The sequence below is a fragment of the Elgaria multicarinata genome, chromosome 8 (genome assembly GCF_023053635.1).
Source record: "Elgaria multicarinata webbii isolate HBS135686 ecotype San Diego chromosome 8, rElgMul1.1.pri, whole genome shotgun sequence".
NCBI lineage: Eukaryota > Metazoa > Chordata > Lepidosauria > Squamata > Anguidae > Elgaria > Elgaria multicarinata.
Genome location: NC_086178.1, coordinates 13,574,987 through 13,596,126, shown reverse-complemented (window position 1 = coordinate 13,596,126; position 21,140 = coordinate 13,574,987). Strand labels below are relative to the sequence as shown.

At 44.0% G+C, this 21,140-nt stretch overlaps 1 protein-coding gene across 3 annotated transcripts in view; it reads left to right on the top strand.

Moving 5' to 3' along the window:
• SENP5 (SUMO specific peptidase 5) overlaps window positions 1–20,930 on the top strand; it is a 47,902-nt gene extending 26,972 nt beyond the window's left edge. For all 3 annotated transcript variants that reach the window (XM_063131883.1, XM_063131884.1, XM_063131885.1), the window contains exons 7-10: window positions 9,377–9,514; window positions 11,410–11,493; window positions 19,932–19,982; window positions 20,088–20,930. In XM_063131883.1, coding sequence (XP_062987953.1) covers window positions 9,377–9,514; window positions 11,410–11,493; window positions 19,932–19,982; window positions 20,088–20,198 — 384 coding nt within the window. In that variant the 3' untranslated portion in view covers window positions 20,199–20,930. The remainder of the gene's footprint in view (window positions 1–9,376; window positions 9,515–11,409; window positions 11,494–19,931; window positions 19,983–20,087) is intronic.
• Window positions 20,931–21,140: the final 210 nt, after the last annotated feature.

Here is a 21,140-nt window from a genome sequence, read left to right as displayed (position 1 = left end):
GGTAAAACAAAACAAAACCCAGCACCATGAATTCTACATGGAGTCATGTAGGAAAGTGTTTGGATTAAAAAAAGAACTACTAGTAGTATTCCCCTTCCCTAGTGTTTTCCTAAATCCCAAGTGAACACTGAAATAGTCTTTGTTTGCAGAGGGGCCTTAAATGGGACCAAGGTGCATCTTAAATTCACCTGAATAATCCTGTGGCTAATGCATAGTTTTAAGGCATACCATGAAATTTTGGGAACAGTTCAATGTAGACAAAAATGGATGATCTTTAAAAATGGGGTTTAATTATTTTTTAAAAAAGAAATGTTAATTCGAGGATTCTCGTAAAGAAGAACTTGATTAATATAAAATCTGAGCATAAACATTTTAGCCCTACAGTTAATCTCTTATCTGATTCAATGCCCTCTATCAAATAGAGTTAAAGGCGGCCTTTTTTAAAAAAATGTAAATGGGGAACCAACTTGATCATTTCTCAAATATCCTCTTACTTACTAGTAATCTCATTCTTCAAGTGTAGATCTTTATGGAGTCCAAGTAGCACCATTCATCCAGAAGAGGGGAAGTATCAGTGTATTTGGGGGGCACCCCAAGGCCTGCATATTTAGTGTGTGGGGAGAAACCCTAATGGTGGAGGATCCCAAACAGTCTAGTGAGGACTGAGCATGCTCAGTGGGCATGGAAAACTGGGAGGTGAATGAAATGGAGTATTCTGAAAGAAGGCCTAGCTGGCTGGAGCCCTGCACAGGAGCACTCCACCTGCATTTTGTTGCAGGTCCCACTTGTACATATTTTCAGGCTGCCTACCAAACTCTGGGCATTTTATTTCCATGTCATAAAATAAGCTGCTCTATGTTTGTTGCTTTTGGGGGGCTGAGGTTGCAGCCTGGCCCAAGGAAGAGTGAGGAAGAAAAGAGCAACACTGGGGAAAAAAAAGCCAAAATTGTCCAGTGCGCAAGTTCCTATATCTTTTATTCTTAAGCTCACAACTGTCATGGCTTCTAGTTACAACAAAGATCCATTATTTTAAAGACAGATTAAGAAAAGAAAAAAAAAGGGGGGGGAGGCTGCAAAAGGTGTACAGTGTGACAAAGACGCAAGCACTGGTTGTACAAACTAAGTAATATAAATAATACCTTAGTTGTAAATTAACGTGGTTTATTGGACAGAAATGCACCACTGCTTAGGAGATACACAAAGTATCAGTGAGGAATTTGATTTAAATCGGCCTTTTTTCCCTTGTGGATCTAAATCAGTTGTTTCAATCACTACGGTTTAAAACCTGTTCATCCTGCAATGCTCCCGTGACCACGTTCCCAGCATTTTGAACTTCCGCCATCACGTAGTACCTCTGTGTTCTCCTCAGTAGCTTGTGCGGGCCCTCCCTCTTCAAATTCTTTTGGAGATAAAAAGTCAATCCTCTTTTGTAAGTATTCATTTAAAACAGGGCTTCATAAATTTAAATGTTCCCGTTCTGCTACGTGGAATGAGAAACTAAATTGGATTTTGTTACTTAGCTTGCAGAGAAGAAGCCTGTTTTTGTTTTGTTCACGCTTTGTATGTAGCATTTTGAGTCTAGCTGCAAACGCCTGTTTCACCCGACTGGATTTTAATTAAACTTTAGGATGCATACGCTTTCCTCTTTTTAGCCCAGAATAAGAGTTTTTGATTTTTACACTTGTGATAAAGTTGCTTTCGCTTTCTCCTCAGGCATCAGTTAATTCTTGCTGTATGATTTCTGGGAGCTGCTGTAGTGACTAAGACTGAGCCGTGAATTCAGACCCCCCCCCCCCCCCAGTTCAAATTTCATCTCTGCCATGAAATTACTAGGTAGTCTTGCACAGACTTCTGTCTCTGAGCCTGAATGCTCCATCTGCAATACGAAGATCATGTTGACCTTGCAAGGTTGTTGTTAGGACTGTGCCAAGATAACGTTTTGATGTGCTTTGAGCACTTGGAGGCACTGTATGAATGTTAAAATACTATCCTGTCCTTCCTACAAGGAGCAGAAGAGACATTTTAGCTTAACACCATAACTGCACCCAAGCCCAGCCATTTTGCCATTGCACTGCACAAGTTGTACTAAGGTTTCCCCTCTTCCCTCGCCTCATTGTGGGAATGGCTCAGTTTCTTTCACGAGGTAAGATGATTCCTGCATTGAGCAGGGGGTTGGACTCGATGGCCTTATAGGCCCCTTCCAACTCTGCTATTCTATGATTCTATAAAAGAGCTCCATTGCATTCACACAAGCTAAGACTGGGGAGTGAGAACTTGCCAGGCCTATCCAGTAGAATTTTAGGATACTTTTAGTATGCTTTTAGGATGTTTTTAACAGTGTATACTATGTTTTTAATATTTTATGAATTTTATGCTTGCTGTTGTTCCCCACCTCGATCCAATCGGAGAGGTGGGTTAGGAATATATGATGATGATGATGATGATGATGATGATGATGATGATGGCGGCCCTCCACTCAGGACGGTACAATGGACAGTGAGATGCTGCTGAAAAAAAAGCTCTGTTCTCCCCTGTAAAATAAAAGGATACTGAACACGTAACATACCAAATGTAGGGCAGTGTAACTGTGCTGCAAGCAGCAAGTGTAATGGCCTGGAGTTACTGGCAGGGGATTAACATCCTATCATGTGCTGAATATCCCTCAGTGTTATGCAGAAGGAGAAGGTGCAGAGCTGTTGTTCTTAGTGGGCAGTCAGTCCTGTACCTGCCGTAATGTCTAGTTTTGTGTTCAAATCCTTGCTAAACTATTAATTCTTCAAGATTCAATTCTGACACTCTTTGCCCTAACTGGCACTCAACTTAGCTCATCTAACTTTGTCTATTGTTTTAGCAGTGCTTGAACTGCCTGACCTTGGCCAAAACTAAATTGTATATTTTCACAAGAGGGTCACTATATATAAAGATGCCATTTATTTATTTATTTAGATTCATTATTACACTTAAATCCCATCTTTTTTCCCTTTTGCAATCCACTTGCAGCAGCTTACATGATCCTCTTCCTTTTCATTTTATTTATTTATTATTTATTTATTTAGAATATTTATATACCGCTCCCCATTGAAAAATTTCGGAGCGGTGTACAAGGTAAAATGAAAATAAAAACAGAATAAAACAGTTAAAACAAAATTTAAAAAGAAGCAAAAACAGAAATCCAAGGCTGCATGTTAAAGAAATTGGAATAAAGATGTTTTCAGGAGGTGCTGAAATTTTATCCTCACAACATCCCTGTCAGGTTAGGCTGAGAATCAGTGACAGGCCCCAAGTCACCCAGTGAGTTTCATGGCTGAGTGGGGGTTAGAACTCAGGTCTTCAACACTCTAACTACTACACCACCCTGGCTCTCCATGTTTTCTTATTTGGAGGACAAGATTTCCTGCATTTAGATAAACACGAGTTTCAAAGTTTAGGATAGAACCATCATAAATCTTGCTAAGCTCAGTGAATAAAGTTCAGCATACTAAATGGGCCTGTTCAGATGACATTTCAGGCTCTGTGGTTAGCAAAACTGTGGTTCTCTGTGGTTAGCACTAACCACAAGCCGTTCTGTCGCACACAACACTTTAAGCCACAGTTAGAGCTGCTAACTCTGCTGCAGACTGTCCAACTGTGGTTAGTAAGTGGCCAGGGTTTAGGAAAACGCACCGCACAGTATACCTTAAACCCTGCTGCTTAACCAAAAGCCTTAACCTGCAGGGTTTAAGGTGTCTTCTGAACAGGCCCAATGCCTCACTGCAAGCACTAGAGAGGAAGGCAGCCTAATATAGGGCGCAAGTGTTGGTTATCCAGTGCAATTTTGCTGAAAGCTTATACCTCTTGGCCTTCCCTTGGTGCTGTAAATAATCCCTGCTGTCTGCTAACAAAGAATTCTGCCCATGTTTAAGATGGGCTCCCCAGACTGAACTCAGAACCACGTGCGTTCAAAGGCATTGTGGTTTGCCAAATAAGGTAGGCAGGCTAGCATATTTGCATTGCGTAGTTTCGCTTCCAGGATTCACGTATTCAAAGAACTTGGCATGGCAACTTGGAGGGAGGGAGAGCTTGACGGTAGCTGGGCAGAGTGGTAGGGAAATGGGGCAGTGGCACTTCTGTGCCAATTTATGGGGCATGAGGGGCTGTGCCTGGCCACCTTCAGTTTCTTAGGCCCAATTCATAAACTCTCTAGCACCAGGGCTCCAATTTTGTGTTGTGGAGAGACACAAGCTATTCTTTTCTACCACTCACATGGAAGGACATAGGTATGAAGGCCTAGCTCAGGTCTGGGCAACTTGTGGCCCTCCAGATGTCTTGGTCTACCCTCACTCATGGGAGCTGTAGGGCAAAACATCTGGAGGAGGACAAGTTGCCCTCCACTGCCCCAGCTCATGCAGCCTGTCTCCTCTTGGACAAAGAATTGCGCAAATTCTGCTTCTGAAAAGAATGTACCACCCCATGATGTGCCTGCCTCACATGGGATGTGATATGCATAGGGGAAAGGAAGGGGTTGCTCATCTCCTCCCACCATATGAACTAGAGTGCTTGCCCTGCAAGTGGATGAACCAGAGCTTAGTCTTCACTAGATCCTGCTTGCTCTTATTTCAGGATTCTTTTTGCACATGAAGGCTAGAAACCCACTTACAAAAGCTAAGACCAGCTGGAGTGCCAAATACCCTGCCTAACACTCCGGCTGGATTCATACGACATTGAATGTGGCTTGTCATTAACCATAGGTTGTTGTGTGGTTTGAACCCGGCCATGCTAACAAACTGTGAACAACCCACAAAGAGACCCCACGGTTTGTTGTTGGGTTGTGAACTGTGGGTTGTTTGTAGTTAACCAACCATGGTCTATTAGCGCGGCTGGGTTCACACAAACCTTGATTCAGTGAGAACCCACACTCAACCTTGAGTGTGGATTGTTGTGTTGTCTGATGCTTTTGGTGGAGTGTGTGGACATACGCATGGGAACGTACACAGCTTTGAGTTTAGTGTAACTGTTCCTGTTCACAAAATCGTAACCTAGATGATTGGGACCAAGGAATCTACTTCAAATTCCATAGCAGTTCTGCACACAGCATTAAGTATTAAACACATGCAGCCCGCCTTGCAAAAATGTTTGTCCTATCCATTAAGCTGCCATCCTCATCGCTTGCCTGAGGCTGTTTCCATCGCTCCATATGCCTTCCAGATCTTCACTAGTGGGTTAGATGCGGAACGACGCTATTTCATCAGCATTTGACTGTGGTGCTCTGGTGTGTGTGTTTGCGTGTTGAAGGCTACCTTTCAGAAATGCTAATTTCGTGCTTAAAACCCAACACCATCTCGTAGCGCGCTGTCAAAAAAATATTGATTTTGAATAATTCAGCATGAAGGGATGTAGGGCAGTAGCCGTTCTGTTTTTTGGAAAATAAATTAAAGCTTCTGTTTAAATAAGCAAATGGCATCAAATAAACTGCATCTGAGAAGGAAAATGGAACCTAAAGTGACTTGTCGTAAGGCTTGACCTACATAAGGAGCAAACTGAGGTGGTGATGAGGTGGTGGAATGGACCATACCGCTTCAGATTGCCAGGGGGCGGGGGCAGTGTTGATAGTTTTATTCTGGCAGGAAGCATTCAAAAGTAACATACAAAGAAGGCAGAGGGAGAACTTCCCCCCCCCCGATATGCTAGTATTTTTCCTTGAAGACTGCTTTATATGGGGGAGCATGAAAATAAAGACTTTCTACCACCAGCAGTCTGAAAAGTAAAGGTTTGTTTGTGTGTAGATCAGGGCTGATTAGTGGTAGGATTGGAGCTGAACTCGGAGGGTTGAGAGAGGAGTAAAGGAGGTGATCCGTTGCCTTTGTTTGTTCTCCAGATACTTGGAGCAGACGTCTGGGGTGGTGCCGTGCGCCTGACGTCTTGCCCATGTCAGTGGTCCATGTAGCTGCAGCACCATTTACAAGGATCTTAGTCAGTGGGTCTGCTTACACTGTTCGCATGGCTGCCCTCTGGCCCGTACATTGCAGATAAGTAGCCATGTTGTGCATGGGGCAAGAATTTCCTAAATGTTGCAGTTTAATCAGCATTGGAAGCTGCAGCTGGTACAGAACGTGACAACTCGTTTAACTGGGAGGACATGTGACTGCTGCTCTTACACTGTTGAACTCCCTGCCCGTTAGCTTTCAGGCCCAATCGAAGAGGCCAGTTACCTTTGGCATTCCTACGCAGGAATTCCGCTACCTTCAGGAATGTCTCTATCCCTAAGAACCGGCACCCTTGTGGAGATATCCAGGGAGACCTTGCCACGGTGCTCTTATTTCGCCTAGGCCAGAGGTGGGCAACATGCAGCTTCAGCCTGATTTCCAAAACCTTTCTGCAGTTCAGACCTCTGGTAAAAGCAATTCCCCCGCCCCAGCAACCTGTTGGATGGGGAGGGAGAGAAAAGTGGGTGACCATTGCCAGCATAAGACCTCCAACAGATTCCCCTTGATGGAAGGCTGCTCTTGACATCTCTGACCTGGGCTTAAACCGAAGCGGAGCTACTTCTCTGCCACCCCTGCTTGCTGCTAAAGTTATTGATGAGACTGTGCTTTGCGTTCTAATGTGGTGTCCAGCTGCAGCATGTCACTGTAAACCATCTTGAGCAAGGTATTTTTAGGAGGGCAGGTTAGCGTTGTGTATATAAATAGCATCAGTATGGAGCAGGTAACGATTTTGGTCTAGTGTTTACTCTGTACAGCACCATGTACATTGATGGTGCTATATAAATAAAGAATAATAATAATAATTGGCCATAGGTGACATCCCGTTTCAAGCTACCCCTTTTTCTTCTGCCCTCTCGTGCTCAGTCCTACAATATCTTAATGTCCAGTGCCTCTGAAGCAGGTAGGTCAAGAATGGGGAACAGTTTTGGTGTGGGCGAGCAAATGATCCCTTCCCCACATCACTGGCTCTTCATGGGCTGGATGACTTCAAGGGGCATGGGCAGGTGGCGCTCAAGGGAATCCCTGCTGTAAGATAGGATCTCAACCGCTGGAGGAATCCAAGGAGGCTCTGCGGGGTGGATGGGAAACCTTTGCAGTGCAACCCAAGCTCACAGGCTGGAATCCCTGACGTAAATGTAGCACGAAATGTAGCGCAGACTCATGCTTATGGTGGATCTTTGTGTGTATGGGGTGAGTTGGGGCCTGGATAGCTTGGCCACAGTGGTGCAGGCGCTAGTAACCTCAAGACTGGATTACTACAATGTGCTCTGCGTAGGGCTGCCCTTAAGGCTGGTCTGGAAACTGCCAGTGTTGCAGAATGCGGCAGCTTGACTACTGACAGGATCTTCTTTGTGGAGGGAATGGTGCACTGGCTGCCTGTCTGGTACCAGGCCAGGTTGAAGGGTCTGTTACTGGTGCATAGAGCCCTAACCAAGCCGAGAGCAGGATGTTTTAGAGCACACCCTTTTGCCTTAGCAAACTGACGGGTCCCTGCAGTCATCACATGAGGCACTCCTGTTGGTCCTGAGGACCTGGTGGTCCTAAAGTCCAGTCTCCCCCCTCTCCCAATTCCCTGGCAGTTGATGTCAGGCAGGCGTCAGCATTGCTATATAGAGTTGCTTGTTCAGGACCTCTCTGGATTCATGGCTTAACTCAGGTTGTGTTCATCTGCTGTAAGCAACAATGTAAAACAGCCTTACCTGTGCTAGGAGTTACCGCCAAATACACTTGGGAGGGTCCCAGGCTGGGGAAGGCTGATGTACAAGAGAGATAATAGAAGTGCACCTTATTGGGAAAGGTGGAGGCATCTGTGGTCGAAGGGATGGTTTTAAAGGTGGGAAAGATGGCTTTTCCCCATAGGGCTGGTGGCGGAGGGGCCAACATTTGCTATATTTTCAGCATCTGCTCTGGACTTTTTTACTTCATTCGTTCCTGACTAAAAGGCCAGCCGCAGTTTTATTGGTACAATTTGATTTTAAATGTTTTCTCTAGTATTTTGGCTCTCCACCCCCATCCCACTGCTCAAGAATCTTTAAGATAGAGAGTAGTTTATAAAGTTGGTAAATAAATATTGTGCTGGGGCGGGTCCTGCCTATGTTACCCAAGCACTTGTCAGAGCCTAGCCGTCCGTCCGTCCTTCCCCCTTCCTTCCTTCCCCCGCTTGCTTTCATTCCTCCCCCTCCTTGTGTTCTATACAAGCTTGTTCTCTGATTTTCACGCTCCCATTTATGGGCCTTCAAGCTATGCTAATACTTCTGCCCGGAGCAATTGTCTCCTTCGCTTTCAAATCTTAAGGCTTGATGATTCCTCTGACTGGCCTCCGCCTTCTCTCCTTTCCTCTACGCTCCTTACTCATCTGTCAATTGCAGCCTCCCTTCCTTCATCCCTGTGTTGGCGATGGTTGGCCAGGTGCACTGCTACTTTTAGCATCTGTGTACTACTTAGAACGCAGTTGGTGCTTTATAGATATTGAATGTGCCGTTGGAGGGTGCTTGAAGCCGCATTTGCCATCGGTAGGATGCGAGTTCCTTGGGATCTGAGTTGCTGCTTTCTGATGTTCTGCCCGTTAGAGTAGGTGTGGGATGAGAGGGCTTGATTCCACTTGGAAGTGTTACCTGAATTGGTATCTAGCATTTGACTTGAGCTGCTGTTTCAAGGGCTAGACCAGGGATCTTAATTTGCTTGGTCAGAAACCAGAATATGCTTTATTTTATCACTTTTTGGATTCTGGCATTCCTCCAAGGAGCATAGGGTGGTATGCAATGGGAGTCTATAAAAATTAGGTATGGTGACTGACCTGAAATTGCCCAGTGAGCCTCATGGGTGAGTGTGGATTATATTATTTTTTTAATGGTCTCTGTGCTCCAAGTCTGACTCTTGCAAGCCTTTACTACAGGGACTGCAAATCGCTCAAAGGAACGCAATTTGTGCAGGCTTACTTCTGACAATATCAAGCTTAATTCAGCAGACACCTGTCAAGAGAAATCGTGACAATCTATTTAGGGCTGCCCATACCCTATGACATTAATAGCTCCTCTCTTCTAATTGCCAAACAATAAAACAGCACAGGACAGGGGTGAGGACCCTGTGTGGCCCTCCGGATCTTGTTGGACCCTTTATCCCTGACCATTGGCCTTGCTGGCTGGGGCTGATGGGAATTGGAGTCTAACAATGTCTGGAGGACCATAGGTTCCCCACCCGTGGTATAAGCTGAGGAGGAATGTGGCTCACGGAAAACGGGCAGGGATTTCACCGCACTCTCCAATCGCTCAAATGCACAAAGGGAGAAACCTTTTCAGACTGCTAAATGCCTTTCTTCTTAGGATTCGGTGAGATTATTCTGTATTAAGTGTAATTTAATTGCATATAGTTATGAACCCTTTTGGTGATGGATGTTCTTTTCTCTTTGTCAGGTGGACCTTTTCAAAAAGACCCTCTTGTTAATTCCTATACATCTGGAAGTCCACTGGTCCCTAATTACTGTGAATCTCCCTAACCGAATTATTTCATTTTATGACTCTCAAGGCATTCATTTTAAGTTCTGCGTTGAGGTAAGAGTAACTTGTTACAGCCATTGTAATAAAATCCCTCAGTCTTTCATAAAATAAGACTTGGCCTCTCCTTTCATAGGGCTCTGTTCATTTTCCATAATACTTTGGACTTTGATTTACAAATCTCAGGTCCTCTTTGGCCAAAAGGAGAATGCATCAGTTTTGTTGGTGTGGAAACTGGCCCCAATCTTGACTTCAATTCCTGTGCATTAGACATTCCAGTCTCCATGATCCCAGGCCAGATACCCTACTATTGGGGTTTTAGTGCCCTAAAGTTTGTATTTAAAAAGGACACCAGGTCCTTTGGCTCTACCAAAATCCCTTCTTACAATCTTTCTGCAACCATTAACCCTAGATTTAATATACCCTTTAATCCTACACTACAGCTGGGTTCAGACAACACGATAATCCACACTCAGGAGTTGAGTATGGTTTGAAACGTGGGTTGTCGTTGAAATGTGGGTTGTTGTGTTGTCTGAACCCAGCCACACTAACAAACCATGCTTTGTTAAACATGAACAAAAAAAAAAAGGAAGAGATAGTCTCTAGTGTTAAAAAGTAGAAAAGTTTTAATCTCTTTGTACAGATGTCTCAAACGTTTAAAAATGTATTGTTGTTATAAGACTTTTTGAATAAAAGCTCGACGTTTTGGATTTGCCGATCCTTCTTCAGGAGCTACAAACAAAGAAAATTTTTTTGAACAACAAAGAGTAAAAGTCTGAGAAAAAAAGGAAAAGAAAAGGAAGAAAACGAAAACAGAACAATGTAGTGTTTTTCCCTCATCATTTTGACTTAAAACATGAACAACCCATAAAGAGAAACCATGGTTTGTTGTTGAGTTGTGAACTGTGGGTTGTTTGTGGCTAAAATAACCCCTGATATGTTGTCATGGCTGGGTTCAGACAACATAGAATCATAGAATAGTAGAGTTGGAAGGGGCCTACAAGGCCATCGAGTCCAACCCCCTGCTCAGTGCAGGAATCCACCCTAAAGTGTACCTGACAGATGGTTGTCCAGCTGCCTCTTGAAGGCCTCTAGTGTGGGAGAGCCCACAACCTCCCTAGGTAACTGATTCCATTGTCGTACTGCTCTAACAGTCAGGAAGTTTTTCCTGATGTCCAGCTGGAATCTGGCTTCCTTTAACTTGAGCCTGTTATTCTGCGTCCTGCACTCTGGGAGGATCAAGAAGAGATCCTGACCCTCACCTGTGTGACAACCTTTTAAGTATTTGAAGAGTGCTATCATGTCTCCCCTCAATCTTCTCTTCTCCAGGCTAAACATTTCTTTCAGTTCTTTCAGTCTCTTCATAGGGCTGATAACCCACAGTTCAACAACAACGCAAACTCAACCCATAGTCAACCCTTGAGTGCTGGATATCGTGTTGTGCGAAACCAGTGTGCATTTTATACAAAAAAAGTGCACAAAACGTACATCCTCACCTGGTCCTTGTCAACCTTGTCCCAGTTCATGTTCATAAAAGCAACTGGCCTGTCCAATCTTTCCAAATCTGTCCTAAATAGCTCTCAAACATTTTAAGCCTTTTATCTATCCCAATTGTTTCCTCTTCCTTTCTGCAAAGATCTCAGGGCAGTGTATATGGTGGCTTGTTTCATTTTATTTTTGCATCAGTCGTATCAGGTAGACTAGACTGAGAGAGAGTGACTAGCTTGGGGGCTATTGAACATGCTTCATGAAGTTGAGTCTCTCAGGGCCAATTAGAGAATTAATCCCCATGTTTCCCCAGTCCAAGCCAAACACTCTCCACTTCACCCCACTGCTCTTGTGAGGTTTCATCGGCAGGGAGGCATTTAGTTAAGTTTTCATTGAAGAATCCAAACCATTCTGATTCATATTTCCCTGCCCCATTTCCCCGCCCCATTTTTTTTTTTTTAAAGAACATACGGAAATACTTGTTGACAGAAGCTAGAGAGAAGAATCATCCAGATTTCCTTCAGGGTTGGCAGACTGCTGTTACAAAGGTAAGAACCATCAGTGTCTTTAGAAGGGTAGATTTGTAAAGTAAAAAATTAAAAAGGTGCTATGTTAACAGGAAGTCACAGCTGAAAGGTGAGATTCTCCCTGGCCCCGAGATCTTTTGAGGGACCTGATATCTGCATGAAGGGTTTGAAGTGAACTCATGGGGATGTTGCGCAACATTGAAGTGGGGCAGGCTTGTCTCTTGCTGTGATGTCTCTTGCTTCTGTGTGCAAATATTCTCTGGGGACGGTTCGGGTTCCCAGGGATTTAGCTGTTGTAGAGCCAGTTCCCTCTCTATAGGCATTATTTGTAAGCATGAGAAACATTCTAGAGCTGTACACAGAAATGAGGGTGGATGTCAAGATGGCTGCATCTGACCTGGATTCTTCCACATGTGTGTGCTCTCTCTCTCCCCTTCTGCTTTAGGGGTACTAAGGGCATAAATCTTATGCATGTTTAGGCAGAAAAATGTCTTCCAGTTCCCAGCATGGATGGCTGGGGAATGCTGGGAGTTGCATGCATAGGATTCCACCCAAAATTGGCTAATAAGCCATACAAGGAATGCTAGAAGCTTAATTCTACTGGCTTGGTCAAATCTTGCGACCAATTTAATATATTTGCTGTGACTATGTTTGATGAGTTCCATGAGATTTCAACTTCCAGGCAGCAGTGGAACTTTTAAAGTCTTTCTCTTCCTTCCTTCCTTCCTTCCTTCCTTCCTTCCTTCCTTTCTCTTTCTTTCCTTCTTTCTTGCTTCTCTAATACTCAGTGTGTTAGGGCTAATTCATTGATGTAGACACTACATACAAACATGTGAATATGGTGTACAAAAATATAGACAATACTCCAAAAATCTTAATATTTACGTAGGTGATCTGTGAAAAGTGCCATATAGTCCACATAAGGTTACACATTTGCAATACCAAGCACATGGGGGAAAAGTATTCTGACAGGTATTCAGTAATTAAGCCTTTATATCAGTGTTTTTAAATTATGCTTGTATTGCAAATATGTAACCTTATATAGACTACATGGTACTTTTCACAGCCTTTCAGCTCATTTTCTGAAGAAACAAGATTACACTGGCATTCTGTAAAGATCAAACGATCAAGATCATCTACGTATATATTATGATGTTCAGAGTATTGTCTATATTTTTGTACACCATATTCACATTTTTGTTTGTAATATCTTCATCTATGGTTGGTATGTAAATGTAATTTTTGTTTAAGTGTCCCCACAATATATACTCATGTTCTTGTAGTTTGGATCATTCTATTAGCATTGTCAATTTTGGGTTCTGTACAGCTGGCGGCTATTTTGTTGTATAAAGCTAATTCATTGCCATCCACCATGCATCTGTAATGCAAAGTGTTTCATGAGCCTTTATGTTATGCGATCATGTTCGCTGACAGAGAGATGCTGTTCTCCATGAAAAAGTTGAGTCCTGTTTAAAATATGCACTTTTTAAGCCAGGATACTATGAAGTCACTGGCTGCCAACCACCAGGCAGCAGACATGTCTTTCAGCTTCCCCAAACTAAACCATCATCATATATAAGAATACAGTAGCGTAAGACTCATTTCTCCAGATCTGCCAGACCGGTTTTGCTCATTTTTCTTTTAATCTGAAGCTTGAGCTGTGTAGACAATTTTGAAAGTTCTGAAAAGTTTAGAGCTTGAGCTTTAATAGCAATTAATTTCTTCTGCACCAAACAGACAGGGCAGCCCCTCCACCAGTGGGATGAGGTGACAGCCCTGCTCGGCCAGTCAGTGAAATCAGAGTGCAATATGAACCAACTGGTTCAGCACTTGGTACAGTATGGCCCAGCTCCCACTGAACCATAAATCCTTGTTGTTCTTACCTACTATTGTAAAGATATGGGGTATGGGATAAGAGCTGGATAGTGCAATTTGTTCAGGACATCTCTGGATTCTTGGTTTAACTAGGTGTGCATCCATTGTAAGTAACAGCGTAAAATTGCCTTCCCCAACTTGGTGCCCTCCATAAGTGTTAGACTACAGCTCAGCATGCTGGGAGTTGTAGTCCAACACATCTGGAGTGTCCCAGGCTGAGGATGGCCGGTGTACAACATGACCAATAGAAATGTACCTTACTGGGAAGGATGGAGGCATCTGTGGTCGAAGGGATGGTTTTAGAAGTGCGAGAGATGGCTTTCTCTCCTAGGGCTGTCAAGACTGCCACATGACTCCAGTGCAACAGCTACTTATAGCCAAATGTAGCCCGGCAGCAATAAAAGAGAACAACTCGTATGAAGTGCAAACAAAGGAATTTGTGACTTGCATAACCACATCCTGTAATAGCTCTGAAGATATAAAATGGGCCATTGAACATTAGACGGCTTCCCAATAGCTTCCTGCTCATGATGAGACGTCTTGAAGCTTTATTGCTATATGAGGATCATCTTCCACTTCTCCCCTCCTCCAGTCCCATTAAGTGACTCTGTGTAGCCCTAGGAGGGAGAAGGAGGGTTGTGTGAGGTCTAGGACATGACCCAACCTTAGGAATATCTGGTGGCTTTTATGTTGGAAGATTCTGAAAGATGAAACTGGAGAGTTTAGAGGCAGCTTGGGTGTGTTGGTGTTCCTGCGTGTCTTTTTGTAGTTCTCTGCGCAAGGGCATTTAAATCCAAGTCTCCCTTGTTTTTTCAAGCGTGCACCGAAAAATGTAGATATATGAATGTGGTACATGTGTTTGCCAAACCTCTCATTTATGAGTATTAAAGCTCCTGTGCAAAAATTAAGCATAACGAAGGTTCAGCTTGTAGGGTTGTGGTGTCAAGGTAAAAACAAGACACATCATGGAGGAAATAAGAGGAAAATGAATTGGGAAAAGCCAAGGTGGAATAGCTGTTGCACTGGCAGGATAGCCATTTTGCTGATGGCCTCCTGCAGTGGTTTAGGAATCCAGTTCTCTCCACTGCCAAACTCATTGGATCTCACTTCTGACTAGGAGTGGGTTTAGGATCCTGGGACATAACACTCCAGAACTAAATTATGGTGTCTTCTTCAGCTACTCATGATATAATTTGGGGGGTTGGTGTGGGAAGCTTCCATGGGCATTACAATTCAGGGTGGGGGTGCAGGAAATGACATTTGGCCCCAAATAAGCAGTTGGAGCAACCTTGGATGCTGCCAGGTGGAAAGAGATCTCGGAGTTGGGGTGGGCAGCTCGATGAAAATGTCAACCGAGTGTGCGACTGCTCTGAGAAAGGCAAACTCCATGTTGGGCATAATCAGGAAAGGAATTGATAATAAAATTTCCAATATCATACTTCCCTTATAAAAATCTATGGTGCGACCACACTTGGAATGCTGTGTGCAGTTCTGGTCACTGCATCTAAAAAAAGATCACGTGCAGTTGGAAAAAATGCAGAAAAGAGCAACTAAAATGATCAAGGGGCTGGAGCAACTCTCTTGTGAGGGAAGGTTAAAATGGCCGGGATTGTTTAGCTTGGAAAAAAGGAGGCTAAGGGAGAGACGTGATGGAGGTGTACAAAATCATGCGTGGTGGGGAAAAAGTGAATAGGGGGACATTTTTCTCTGTCTCTATAATACTAGAACCTGGAGTCCTCCCATGAAGCTGATTAGTGGGAGATTCAGGACAGATAAATGGAAGTACTTCTTCCACATCCAGTGCATAGTCAAAACTATGGGAATTCGCTTCCACAAGATGATGTGATGGCCACCACTTTTGTTGGCTTTAAAAGGGGGTTAGACAAATTCCTGGAGGAGAAGGCTCTCAATGGCTAATAGTCCTGGTGGTTATGTATCAGAGGCAGAGGTACACCAGTTGCTGGGGAACATGGGTGGTCATGTTTATGGGTTTCGCATGGTCAGCTGGTTGGCCACTATGTGAACAGAATGCTGGAGATGGACCATTAATCTGGTCCAGAGTGGCTCTCCTTACGTTCTTATAGAATGACAGTTCTTGTAGGTTGGGGGATGTCAAACCATGCACACCCTCAGGAGCACTGAGACCTAAGAGGCTACTTGATGGCTTCTCTTGCTGGGGAACTGAAATTGGCTGTGGCTGCCTGTAGGGTGTTAATTTGGTTGCAGACCGAGACTAGCTGCTGCCTGATACATGAAACAGCCATCAAGTAGCCTCTTAGGTCTCAGTGCTCCTGAGGGTGTGCATGGTTTGCTCCACAATCTCCCTTCAGTTTGGCATGTTTGATGGAGTGGCTATTGGATGTGTGCACTGTTTGCTAGGCAGCCAGTGCCAGAGCACTTTGGCCTTCTTCGCAACACAGCGCAGCTGCCTGGAGCACTTGTGGCAGTAGTGCTGAGGTTTAGGCGCGTAAACGTTGAGTTTCTTTGTCGGTCTCTTGGCACCTGCTACCGGGGTTCTTACAATGGAGGATGCAAATACTGGGTTCCCCTACGAATCTACGTTAGGACTGGCACTTTTTAAACTTGTTTGTAAATGATCTGGAATTAGGGGTGACCAGTGAGGGCTCCAAGCTTGCCTACCCTGTGCCTGCTTACCCTACTCTGTACCTGTTGGCATTCTCTTCCCCTCCTTATTGTTTTAATATGATTTTATTAGATTGTAAGCCTATGCGGCAGGGTCTTGCTATTTACTGTTTTACTCTGTACAACACCATGTACATTGATGGTGCTATATAAATAAATAAATAAATAAATAATAATAATAATAATAATAATAATAATAATAACAACAACACCAGATTATTTTGGGTGGTTAAACCAAAAAGAGACACCGAGGAGCTCCCAACGGATCCTTCCAAACCGGGGGAATGGGAGTCAACATGGCAAATGCGGTTCGATGTAAGCAAGTGAAACGTGATGCATGTTGGGGCAAACATTCCTAATTTCACTTACATGCCAACGGGGGCTGAGTTGGCAGTGACTGACCATGAAAAGGATTCGTTGTTGACCCAATGTGTGGCTGCTGTGAAAAAGGCATATTCCACATTGGGAATCTTTAGGCAAGGAATTGGATCGAAGGCTGCTGGTATCATAACGATGCTTTATAAACTTGTGGTGCAACCACACATGGAATACTGTGCACAGTTCCACTCATTGCACCTCAAAAAGGATATTGTAGAGTTGGAGAAAGTGGAGAAAAGGCCAACTAAAATGTTCAAGGGGTTGGAGCAACTCCCCTTTGAGAGAGGGTTACAACATCTGGAACTGTTTAGCAAAGTGGTGAGTGAGAGGAGACACGATAGAGGTGTACAAAATTATGCATGGTGTGGGGAAGGTGGATAGGAAGATGTTTTTCTTTCTCTCATAATACTAGAACCCAAATGGGTCATCCCATGAAGCTGAATGATGGGAGATTCAGGACTGATAAAGGGAAGTATAAAGGAGGGCCAGGATCTCTTCTCAATCATCCCAGAGTGCAGGTCATGGAATAGTGGGCTCAAGTTACAGGAAGCCAGATTCCGGCTGGACATCAGGAAAAACTTCCTGACTGTTAGAGCAGTATGACAATGGAACCAGTTACCTAGGGAGGTTGTGGGCTCTCCCACACTAGAGGCATTCAAGAAGCATATGGACAGCCGTCTTTCAGGCATACTTTAAGGTGGATTCCTGCACTGAGCAGGGGTTGGACTCGATGGCCTTATGGGCCTTTCCAACTCTACTATTCTATGATTCTAAGTACTACTTCACATAGTGCATAGTTATATTATGAAGTTCACTACCATAAGCGAAAGTGATGACCACCAGCTTGGATGGCTTTCAAAGGGGATTAGACACATTCATGGAGGGTAAGGCTAACGATGGCTACTAGTTATGGTGACTATATATGATGTGCCCTATAGGTGGCAATATGTCTCCCAGTACCAGTTGTGGGGGGACACAAGTGGGAGCTCCTCGTGTCCTAGTTGTCGGCTTTCTCTACGCATCTGGTTGGCCCTTGTGGAAACTGGATGCCAGACTGGACAGGCCTTTGGCTTATGTATTTATTGCCCCCAAATTCACTTACCTAGGTGGGGTCCCATTGAACAGATGAGTAAAAATGTCCTCCAGGGGGTCCCCCCTTTCCTTTTGGTTAATAAATTGCTATCGTAGGTATGTGCAGTCAGTCATATGGACGTATCTGTAATCCTTCCACAGAATGCCTTTATAGCTTTCTGACTCCATTAAGGAGATGAGCTGTAGCAATCTGTATTCTATAGAATGAAGCCTAGAAACAAATGCTTTTCTGGGCTGGCACGTTTTGGCTCGCGTGTGTACATACACTTCTGTGTGGGCGCAAAATAAATTGTTCCTGTGCAAAGCAGATAGCGATGTTCAAATATTTACTTAAAATAATTGAGAAGAAACTATCCTGCCGAGGTCATTAAAAATTTCGTATTGGGTTGGGAGATGTAATTTGTGTTCTGTTATAAAATATGTATTTGTGTTAAATTACTTGGCCTCATTCACTCAAGGATCTGAGCTCCTCTTGAGTACAGAGCCCTTGCTGTATGCGCTGTGACTCGGCCCAGTCTGCCCTGCCCATTTTCGGCTCTGATGACTTCAGAGGAACAGTTTTCTTTAAAATGAGCCACTGAATACTATTGCAGCCTGTCTCTTGTTAAACCTTTTCCAGCCTCTCCCCTTTCCAAGTGAAATTTAAAATGTGTTCCCATTGAAATGGCGACTGGGGGTTCATCTACACCAAGCAGGATATTGCACTATGAAAGCGGTGTGGAAGCAGTATATAAAAGGCAGGAGCCACACTACTGCTTTATAGCGGTATTGAAGTGCACTGACAAATGTTGGGGCCCGTTGACACAGACCATATACCGCTTTCATAGTGTTATATCCTGCTTGGTGTGGATGTCATGGGCCCCAACAATTGTCAGTGCACTTCAATAGCACTATAAAGCAGTAGTGTAGGTCTTGCAGTGCACTTCAATACCGCTATAAAGCAGTAGTGTGGCTCCTGCCTTTTATATACCACTTTCGTAGTGGAATATCCTGCTTGGTGTAGATGAGCCCTGGATCTCTAGTTTGGAGGTGGATGAGTACGTCACCCTTAGGCCCTGAATCTGCAGCCGCTACTGCTGCCACTGCCGCCATCACCACAGAATTCCTCTGCCGACACAAGAACAAAACCACATCTCCCATTTTAAAGAAGTGGCAAAGTTTTGGCTGCTCTCACTCCCCACGTTGTCCCTAGGACCATTCCTCTTGGCTGGTTCTAGATGGGAATTGAGTAGCGAGATTTGGGGTAGCAGATGGTGCAGAAAAGCATGCGGCCAGTTGCTTGGCAGCTATTGGGGACCCTTTCTGACTATTGCCAGATTGTGCTGGAAGCAAGATGAGGAGGAGGATATTGGGAACTGATTTGAATTTCAACTCTTGTCATGTGCTCAGAGAACTAGGCCTCGTATTTTATTTATTTATTCTAACATTTACAGAACCTTTAGACTGCCCATCAACGTGTCATCTAGACTGTTCACAAATAGGAGTTACAGCCATGAAGTATAAAACAAAACAGTGGTGGTCAGAAGGTAGATCTCTGGATGATTTGGAGTTCAGCTTCCAGAAGCCCCTGCCAGCATGGCCAATGACCAGGAATGTTGGGAGTTGAAGTCCAAAACATCTGGAGACTTATTTTCTGCACACCCCTGAAATAAAACATAGACATAAAATCTAAGCCAGTTAAAATAGTTATACCAAGTGAGATTTTTTTCCTGGCTGCAGGGATGCCCGTCGCTTGGAACGCCGTCCTGCTTTTGGCTTGATGGGAGTTCCAAGGGTGCCCGGCTCAGTTTCTGTTTGCTGACCGAGCCGTGGCTTTCCCCCATAACTCAGTTGATCCAGCCATAATTTGTGCAAATAAAGATTCGCAGCTGTAGTTTGTGCAAATTATGCAAATTTGCCCAAATTTGGCTGTAATTTGCGTGAATTAGAAAGTACAGAAAAACACGAACTTGCCCAACCTGTCAGGCTCTTCAGGATAAAAATGGACCGAAGTCCAGGGCTCCGGATCAATGGACGTTTATTGAGCTCCATCCCCGATGGATTTTTCCAACAGCCCTACCTGACTGTCCATCAGAGTATTTCCTGCTGTGTCTGGCAGCAGCTGACTAAGGCCTTAGAGCACAGGCAGGCAAGTTCAGAGGGTAGGCCATTCTGCCAGAATTCTGGGAAATAAGCCAGGTGGGAGAGCACGTACCTTGTTTCCCACCAGAATTGGGCTCCTCACAGTTCACCACACAGCTGTTGGAGAAGGCTGAGCTATGTCCTATCCCCTGGCAAGTCAGAAAGTGGCTCTTTCGTGGTTCTTCCCCAGTGTTCCTTCTGTGAACCACAGTAATCCTTGAGCTAAGTGTGGGTTGGTGATGCAGAAACGAGGAACGAAAGATCTCCTTGTGTGCGTTCGGAGAAGTGTTTCAAACGGGGATCTAATGTTGATGCCTGTGTTAAACTGCATTCTGTTTAATTCTTTCTAGTGCATTCCACAACAGAAAAATGACAGTGACTGTGGAGTTTTTGTGCTCCAGGTAAGGATGCAGCTTCAAGCCGACTTTCCTCCCCTTTCTATCATCTGCTTGTTATCATTTTTGATCCTAATTCCTAAGACTTCTCCTGTCAATCTTTTCCCATAGTACTGCAAGTGCCTCGCCTTAGACCAGCCTTTTCAGTTCTCCCAGGAAGACATGCCTAGAGTGCGAAAAAGGATTTACAAGGAGCTCTGTGAATGCCGGCTAATAGACTAATAAAAAAAGGAAAAGGAAAAAAAAAAAGCTACTGCTTTTGGCATTTTTGAAGAGCCCCAGCTGGTATTTGTGTACTTGAATTTTCTGAAAAACTTCCGTGAATTTCAAGCAAGTCTTGGTGGAGCGGTGTGGCCAACGTAATTACCTCAAACTTTTTTCTGACATGCTCCTTATCCGGCGGACCTGCCACAAAATATTCCTGATGTCAGTTGTTTTTCCCCCCTTTCATTCTAATGTTCTTTCCTGTATTTAATATTTATTATCTAACGCATGTGCATAGGCCAAGCATGCGACTAAAAGAGAGAAGTATAAAGCTGTAGAATTGGTGCACCTTTGAAACGTAGCTAGAAATGACAAGAATAATACAGGTTAAACTCTTTTTGTCTGAAAACATAAAACGTGCATGATCCATTTTTCTGATGCAATAATGCTTTGAATGTACAAAGAAACTCAATGCCATAACGAGAGCAACTAGAAGCCCCCTTTTTCTAAAAATTGGACTATTCCGACTCCCTGCTCTTTTGTTCACAATTCCCATTAAATTTGGAAGAAGGATGTGTCGGAAACTGCCCTATATGCTTAGTTTGCAGATAGCCATTCAAGTTGGTCATTGCAATTAAAAAAAGAAGAAAAGTCTTCTATTAGACAGCTACTAGATCACCCTCTTCCTACAATTCAAAAGCAATTCCTTGTACAAGAGACTTTAGTGCTAATAAAATATGGAGATGCTCATTGGATTTGGTGGTGTTGCTCACAGGCTTGCTCTGGAAACTGTTTTTGGTCCTGTTCTCAGGGTGATTTGAAGGCCACGTCTGGGGCCACTGTGCCCCTCTGCTTCTTCCCCCCGCTCTTTCATTGCCCTTGTGCTTGTGTGTTGACAGTGTCGGTGACAGGGTCAAGAGGACAACTCTTATCTGCAACATGTTTTTTTGTTTCCTGGGC